This window comes from Balaenoptera ricei, chromosome 15, assembly GCF_028023285.1.
Source record: "Balaenoptera ricei isolate mBalRic1 chromosome 15, mBalRic1.hap2, whole genome shotgun sequence".
Classification (NCBI taxonomy): Eukaryota; Metazoa; Chordata; class Mammalia; order Artiodactyla; family Balaenopteridae; genus Balaenoptera; species Balaenoptera ricei.
The window spans coordinates 59,413,063-59,422,013 of NC_082653.1; the positions used below are offsets into that span (position 1 = coordinate 59,413,063).

Here is an 8,951-nt window from a genome sequence, read left to right on the forward strand (position 1 = left end):
TGAGAAGTTTAGACTTAAATGTCACTGTTTGCCAAGACTCCAGACATTGGAGACCCACTTTCATGATTCTTGCCATATTCCCAAAGTACGTGTACTATTATTTACCTGCTAATTTTCTTTTTTCAATCATAAATAAATAAAATACATAAATAAATGCACTTCTAATTCAAAAAGAGTCATGTACCACAATGCTCATTGCAGCTCTATTTACAATAGCCAGGACATGGAAGCAACCTAAGTGTCCATCAACAGATGAATGGATAAAGAAGATGTGGCACATATATACAATGGACTATTACTCAGCCATAAAAAGAAACGAAATTGAGTTATTTGTAGTGAAGTGGATGGATCTAGAGTCTGTCATACAGAGTGAAGTAAGTCAGAAAGAGAAAAACAAATACCGTATGCTAACACATATATATGGAATCTAAAAAAAAAATGGTTCTGAAGAACCTAGGGACAAGACAGGAATAAAGATGCAGATGTAGAGAATGGACTTGAGGACATAGGGAGGGGAAAGGGTAAGCTGGGACGAAGTGAGAGAGTGGCATGGACATATATACACTACCAAATGTAAAATAGATAGCTAGTGGGAAGCAGCCGCATAGCACAGGGAGATCAGCTCGGTGCTTTGTGACCACATAGAGGGGTGGGATAGGGAGGGTGGGAGGGAGAGGCAAGAGGGAGGAGATATGGGGATATATGTATACATATAGCTGATTCACTTTGTTATAAAGCAGAAACTAACACACCATTGTAAAGCAATTATAATCCAATAAAGATGTTTAAAAATAAATAAATAAATGTATTTCAAAAGGAAAAATCTACATCACTGTCTTTAAAAGAAAACCAGTAACTGTTTCCAAACCTAAATGCAAAGTAAACACTAACAGAATGCTAGCTAGAATCTGTTGTCTCCAGTAGGTTCTAAGCCTGAAACTTTTTCTGTTTCTTTTTTGGTTGAAAAAAGGAAATTAAAGACACATAAGCATTGATTGGGAGTTTTGCCTTGATGTCTTTTTTCTTTTTTTTTAAAATTTATTATTTTTTTAAAATTTTTATTGGAGTGTAGATGATTTACAATGTTGTATTAGTTTCTGCTCTACAGCAAAGTGAATCAGTTACACATATAGATATATCCACTCTTTTTAAAATTCTTTTCCCATATAGGTCATTACAGAGTATTGAGAAGAGTTCTCTGTGCTATACAGTAGGTCTTTACTAGTTATCTAGTTTATATATAGCACTGTGTATATGTCAGTCCCAATCTCCCAATTTATCCCTCCCTCCCTTTCCCCCCTGGTAACCTCAAGTTTGTTTTACATCTGTGACTCTATTTCTGTTTTGTAAATAAGTTCATTTGTACCATTTATTTATTTATTTATTTTTATTAGGCTCTGATTTCTCTCTTACTTTCTTTTTTAAAAATTTTAAAATTTTTAAATTTATTTTATTTTTGGCTGCATTGGGTCTTCATTGCTACGCGCGAGCTTTCTCTAGTTGCGGTGAGCGGGGGCTACTCTTCGTTGCGGTGTGCAGGCTTCTCATTGCAGGGGTTTCTCTTGTTGCAGAGCATGGGCTGTAGGCGTGGGGGCTTCCATAGTTGTGGCATGCAGGCTCAGTAGTTGTGGTGCACGGGTTTAGTTGCTCTGCGGCATGTGGGATCTTCCCGGACCAGGGCTCGAACCCATGTCCCTTGCATTGGCAGGAGGATTCTTAACCATTGCGCCACCAGGGAAGACCTGTACCATTTTTTTAGATTCCCTTGATGTCTTAAAGGAATTGAAAGAGACTGGATAAGGGAATAACTTTGAGCAGTTTGATGTCCAGACGCAACTAAAGTGATTGGTGCACGTCTCACATCGGTATCTCTCTTTCCCCTCCTTCATCTAATTTTCTCCCTCCCTTTCTCTCCCTTCCTCTCCCTGTCTCTGTCCCTCTATCTCTCTCATCTTTATCTCCTTCTGCCTCCTCTTGCTTGGTTTCTCTCTGTCTCGGGGCCTCAGTGTGTGTCTCTCTCTACCTCTCTCCTGTCTGTCTCTATCTTTCTGCCACGTTCTTTTTCTGCTATGGATACTGAAAGCTGGTGAGAGGTTTCAAACAGGCCAGGAGCAAAGAAATAAAATCCTCATGCTGGGTCTGCACCCATCAGGATGCACAGAGGGTCATGTTGGAGCAAGGAGAGCCATCCTGGGGCCCTTATGGCCTTTGGAATTGGCAGAGCCATGGGGAAATGGGGCCCCATCCTGCCTCATGAGGTGGAGTGTGAAGAAAGACCAGAATGCAGAAGAGAAACGTGCCAGAGCATCAGAGGGGAACCTGGGGCCTCAGAATCCCGGGGCAGCTGGTCCAGCCGCCTGGCCCTGGCTAATGAGGCCCGGGGAGGGAGATGACAGCCCCATCTCCCCCAGATGGAGAGCCTGGCCAGTGCCAAGACTCGCCCAGCTGTCAGCCCACAAGGAAAATCCTGAACCTGGCTCCTGCACAGTCAGGAAAGCCTTTTCTGCTTTGCTGGGGCACCTGGTGAGGTGAGGACTCGGCTCTGCGCAGATGCAGGCCTCAGGCCTCGCCTAGAAAACCTCTAGTCAACAGCCCATCAGCTGCCCGGGGCCAGGGCGGCCACCCTAGCAGGTGAGCAGCAGAGCTTCCCCAAGGGCAAGGTCGCACTGAGTTCTGCCCTGTTGATGAGGCTCTGGCCAGTTCTAGGTTAATTAGGCTGCCCCGGCTTCCTCCCTGCAAGATGACAAGTGTCCTCTGAAAAGGGGCCGCTGCCCAAGGTCAAAGGGCCTCTCTCCAGGGTGACTGGGCCTCTGGTCCTGGCAAAGAGGAGAGTCCCTCCCACCCGCTCTCATCCCCTCCCCACCCACACTGCCTCCGCTGCTTTCCTCCCAGCCTCTCCTGCTCTCTTTTCCTCTTTCTCTGTGTCTGTCCCTTTCCATCTCTTCACCTCTCTCACCTCTTGATTTCTCTCTCTGTCTGGCATGTCTGTGTCCCTCTCTGTCCCTCTGTCTCTCTGCTCATCTCTCTCTGTTTACGGCTTCGGGTCTTTCTCTTTCTGTCTCTTTTTCCCTCTGACATCAGAGTTCACTGTGCCTCTCATTCTGTGTTTCCCAGTCGATGAGACCTTGGTCTTTCTACTTTTCCTGCACAAGCAGCGCTCCACCCACCCCAGTTTCAAGATTTCCCTTCCGGGGTCCAGCTCCCCAATTCCAAGTCTGGGCTTTTGTTCACTCTTCCAGCTCAAACTGTCCGATTTCCCAAACCTCAGCCCTCCTGTCACTCTAATACCAAGTTTTGTCACAGCCCCATGTCAACCACAAATGGAAAACCATGCTCTTTTGCCAAAACATAGGTGATTGTAAACATAGGGCAAGAAAAATACAATAAAGGCATTTGCCTGCCCGAAGAACTCCCTTTGTTAAAACGTTCCTGTTTAAGTACAAGTATCGAAGGGTTTTTTTAAGTGGATTAATGTATAGACGAATATTAGGCAAACATAGTCCAAGTGGTAGGTCGAAATGTCAGAAGTCAAGCCAGAGGCACATAATGATGGAATTCAACCGTGCTTTCATCCATTCAACTGTCACCTCAGTCACTGCTGTATTTGCATCTCATTTCGACTTTTCTCCACCTCTGATGTCTCCCTGGGTTTTCCCAACTCGTCTGCCCCTGACCACACCCTTAGATCTGCAGGCAGCTTTTCAACACTGTCCTGGATGCTATTTATTTTATTTTTACAGGATAATTCTCTCCTACCTCTGCCACCCATTCTTACAGCCTCAGTGGAGTTGAGGGGCTGCTGTGTGTGTGTGTGTATGTGTGTGTGTGTGTGTGTGTGTGTGTGTGTGTGTGAGGTAGGGGCGACTGCTGTTTCTGGGGTAGAACAAACCAGGGCACCAAGCCCCCCAGACCCTCTCTGCAAGCTTCCTCACCCCTTAGCATCCCATGCAAGCTGCCTACGTCCTCCACACAGCGAGAAGGGGCAGCCCTGGCCAGGTTGCCAGCCCGTCTCTTGTTAGCTATATCTGAGTAAACAAGAAGGAGTAACCAGCAGAGCAGCCTGCCTGCAAGAGTTAAAGGCAAGTGCCCAGCTCAAGGGCCAGGCGGGAAGGCTGTTGCCTCCGGGGGGAGCTGGGTGCCAAGGGCTTATCTATGGGTCCCAAGCCCGGTAAAACTCAAGCCTCCCTTTAATTATGGGGGAGCCTCCTGCCTTGTCATGATACCAGTTACATAATCTTCCAAGAACAAAAAGCTGATTCCTTTGAAGACTAAAAGGAACAGTGGCTCAAGGTGTCCACCAGCTCCCCTCTGGAGAGGCCCGGGCCTCTCACCTTGATGCCCAATGCCACCCACTCTCTGCCATGTCCCAAAGTTCAGGACTCGCATGGGGAAGCCACAGGCTAAGAGGAGCCTCAGTGAGGCCAATTTCTTTTGCCAAGGCTCTCACTGCAAACAAGAACCACAGATGCTGTGCTGACTCGTGGAAATCAATCGTGTGCATCTCAGTAACATCATATTGGTAGACTGAGATCAGCCATGGTAGTAGCACTTACATCGCTGAAACTGACAAACGCGACAGATCAGGACTTCTTTCTTTTCCTGGAGAGCTGGTTGTTAAAAGCTTACCAGTACACCACTGATCAAAAGAACCACCTGGAGACACGGGACCCCTGAAACCTGGGAGACCCAAAACAAACTCCAAGAAAAGGCAGAGAAAGCAGCTCTTACCTCATCTGGATGTCAATCCTTTGAGCTAGTTTTCTCATCTGTTCTTGGCAACATTTTAGCAAATCTACTTCCTGCAATGAAAGATGTCAGAAAGAGCCTGGGCCCCTTAGAAACTCACAGCCTCCTGTCTCCCAGGCCAGAGCTCCACCCCTCACCTCTCACTGCCCAACCTCCATCCCACAAGGTGAAATGTCAGGGTGGGGTCCATTTCCTGACTCGACCAGCATGATCCCCGGGCCAGCCACCTGAGGGTCGGCTGTGGAAGCTGCATATTCTTTGCCCTACTGTCCTTTCTTTTTATATACTTCCAGAGTGAAAGAAAATGCAGCACCTACTATGCACCAAGGGTTCATTCATAGACCCTTTATTTATCATAAAATATGATACATTCATATTTTATCATTGAATTAAATAATGCATATGAAGTGATACAGTGTGTGGCATATAGCAGGTGCTCAATAAACACTGGCTGTTACTTTTGTTATTTATTGGTATTACTATTATGATGTCCGTTTTGGAGAGGAAAAGACTGAGGGTCAAATGACCTCCTTTCTCACTGGTTCTAAATTGCAACCTAGGCCCCCCCCCCACGCTTTCTGAGCCCTAATTTTGCATCGGGTGACACATGTGGCTTCTGCTCCTGACAGGCAGCTCAGAAACCTCTCTGACCAGCTGGACTTCCTTCCTCCCTCAGGGGGCTGGCCAGACCCAGGGGGCATCTTACCCGGATAAGATTTTTCTCCACGTTGTCATGGACCAAGTCAATCCCGATCCTTTTCTCTCGCTGGTACTGACACTCCAGGGCCACCTGTAGGGGGCGTGGGGAATCATGTATTCTCCCTGCAGCTGTATGTAGACCCTGAGCAGAACTGACTCACATCTACCTTTGCCGTGGTCTGTTTCATTCCTGGGAAACCTGGATGCTTCATGTGGCCCCATCACTGTGCGTTTGGGTGGGCTTCTGCCTCCCCTTCTCCATCAGTGAGGGCTGTGGGATGCTGAGATGGTAGATGGGTGCAAAATCGGTGCACATCTCAAGCTGGCCATGCTGGTTAAGTCAGTTTGACAAATGTAAAGCGCTTAGAATACTGTGTATAAGAATTACCTGTGCATATATATGAACACCCTTTTTTGGAGATCTCTAAATGGGGGAAGAGCTTTGGAAAGGGACATAGGCCAAGTGAGACCCAGGCAACCCTGCCACATGGACCTAACAACCGTCATGGGGACATGAACAGAGCAGAACAGAAGCCAGGGGAGCGGCTGCTCAGTGGAGCTCCTGCAGCAGCAGACTGTCAAAGAATTGTGATGGGTCACTGGCCTGTGATGTCACAAGGAGCAGCGGCAGTGAGAAGGAGGCAGGGGAGCACGGCACCTGGTGTTGGGACGCAAATGTATCCGGGAACTCAGAAAGGAGGGGGAGCACTTGATGCCACAAGAATTCACTGCCCCCTTCTCTGTGTCACACTCCATCAAGGCACTGGGGACACTGCAGTGAACTAAACGGTCCCTGCTCTTACGGAGTTCTAACAGAAGAGAGAGAACACACACAAATGAACATAGAAAGAAACCCAATCGTTTCTGACTGTGATAAGGGCTGTGATGAAAATAGCAAGCTGTGGGTGGGTGGGGAATAACCAGCAGGGTGGTTAGGGAGGACTTCTCTAAGGACGTGGCAGACCGAGACCTGAATTATGAGAAGCAGCAGAAATGAATGGGAATAATGCACCAGGAAGAGGGAACAGCCAGTGCAAAGGCCCTGGGGTAGGAGAAGCAGCAGACAGGAAGCCATTGGACCTGTGACAAGGAACTCAGATGTCAACTAGGATGCATTAGGAAGCCATTGAGGGGGTTTTAGTGGGGAGGTGCAGAGATCTAGTTTAATATTTAAAACCATCCCTCTGGCTGCTGTCTGGAAAATGCGTTGGAGGGGCCAGAGGTCAGGAGGCCAGGAAGGAGGCCGTCACCATTGTCCACTGAGAGGCAGCTGGACTGAGGTGGTAACCTTGGAGTTGGAGACAAGTGGATGGAAGTGAGATGCCTCTGGTCCCTGTGCCCCCATGTGTCTGTCACAGGGGGGCCACGTGATGGGGCAGAGCTGGGCTTTCCAGACAGGCTGGGGGAGTGAGGAGAGAGTCTGGGAGAGGGGAGGAGCACTAGATTTCAGATTCTGCTTTGGGTCTCTGAGCAGCAGCCCTGCCCACTGTCCTGCCGGGAGGGAACCTGGGGGCATAGGGAAACAGTAGGGACCCCCATCCCATAGTGGTCAGAACCTGTGCCTTGTCTCCGGGGGAAACATGGAGGCAGGGCCTCTCCTACAGAAGCCCCCACGCCTGCCATGGAGCAGGCACGGCTGCAGGAGGTTTGCAGGCAGGGTTTCTGCATTCGCACACACTCCAGAGAGCAGCAGAACATCATGTTGTGTGGCCACGATGATCTCCCACAGCAAAGGCAGATAATGCCAGTTCCTCAGCCAGTGTCCACTCCAGGACCCAGTGATAAATGCTCACTTACCCAGACTCCGTTGCACCCAGGGAGCCCACGTGAGTTCTAGCAAATGGCTAAAAATGGACTCACATAACGGACCTTCTGGAAAAGTGATATTCCCTGATAAAAAGGGACAGACACAGTTGGCATTTTGCCCCTTCCCTACCCCATCCTCCTGCCTCGACTGAGAATATCCAAATGCTCCTGGCAAGCGGGAGTTTGCAATATGAGATCTGAAACGTCCTTGAAAGTAGTAGGACAAAAGCCCCGTGTTAAGGATGGCCAAGCAGACAGGAGGCTGGGTCCCTTCTGGTATCACGTGGAGGCTGCAGCATCCTCCTCTCTTTTCCTCTGGAATTCTCATAACAGAAAATGAAACTCCTATTTGGCTGAGCTGCTGTAGTCAGATAGCTGTTTACATGCAGCCTAAAGCTATCCTAACTGCTCCAGGATATGGCTGGAGACTGGGAAACCAAAGTGTGGAGGATGTCCACATTCAGATATTTATTCATTTATTCAACAAATACTTCTTGAGTGCCTGCTGTGTGCCACACACTGTGCCAGGATGGGAAGACACTCAGAACATTGGTCTAGATGACAGGCAATCAGCACAGACACTGCTCGCTGAGGACCAGCATAGACATACTGGTCCCCCACAGCTGCATAGCAGTCCTTGGTGAAAAAGCAGACAGAAATCCCTGCCATCATGGTGCCTATATTCTAGTGTGTGGAGCAAAACAATAAGTAAATTGTACAGTATGTTAGCAGGTCTTAAGGGCTACAGAGAAAAATAGAGCAGTTACTTGAAGCACATCTTCTAAAGACCATCACATACACACACACGCTTGTGATGTCTTTATGAAATCCCTGTGATTTCGATGTAACCCCAAGGAGAAAAGGAAATTCCATTCAGTCTGAGGAACCCTGATTGGACTGGGATTATTGTCAATTGACTAAGTTTTATATATATATATATATATATATATATATATATTTTTTTTTTTTTTTTAGCTTAAAGCTGATTATAGATGATAATGCAGCTCAAACTGAGCTGCACGGCGCCCGTCACCTTGACCTTCACTCAAGGGGAGTGTGGGGGGCTGCGCTGCAGGGGTGGTATCCCAGCGGCCGTCGGGCCCCCCTCCGCACGCCACCCTCACCTGCAGTGGACAGTTCAGTTCCTCCGCCATGCACTCCAGCCGCCTCTTGACTGCGTCCAGGCTGTGGTTCTCGTTCAGAAGCCTCTCCAGCTCATAGCTCAGCTCCGACTTCCAGAAGCCGATGTCCGACAGCCTCTGGCCCAGGTTCCGGCGGGTCCCCTCCTGCATCTGGCGCGTCAGCTGGTCCTTGTCCTGCATGAGCCGCATGGAGTCGCCCATCAGCCGGCCGGCCCACAGCCGCGAGGCCTCGGCCGCGCGGATCTGCAGCTGGTTGGACTGGTCCCAGTCATGGGGGCTGTAGCGACAGAAGAGCGCTGAGCGGACGGCTGGCAGGATGGTGGGCGGCCGCAGGGCGCTGCGGCACGTGGCTCCCTCGTCCAGGCAGGTCTGGGTGTTGGAGACCTTGTAGAAGAGGCTGGGTCTCCATGAGTTCAGGTAGCGGTACCCAGGCAGGTAATAGGGCTGGTAACACTCCTGGATCACCGGGGCCGGCGCAACCGGGGGCAGCGCGTTGATGCCGCAGGCTTTCTTGGGGCCACAGTAACTGGCAGTCTGAGTGGTTCCAAGAAACTCCAT

At 49.1% G+C, this 8,951-nt stretch overlaps 1 protein-coding gene across 1 annotated transcript in view; it reads right to left on the reverse strand.

Moving 5' to 3' along the window:
* The window catches only part of TEKT5 (tektin 5), a 37,658-nt gene extending 28,707 nt beyond the window's left edge, over positions 1-8,951 (reverse strand). Inside the window, exons 1-3 of the mRNA XM_059897780.1 lie at positions 8,376-8,951; positions 5,453-5,536; positions 4,729-4,799 (exon numbers count right to left, since the gene is read on the reverse strand). Coding sequence (XP_059753763.1) covers positions 4,729-4,799; positions 5,453-5,536; positions 8,376-8,951 — 731 coding nt within the window. The remainder of the gene's footprint in view (positions 1-4,728; positions 4,800-5,452; positions 5,537-8,375) is intronic.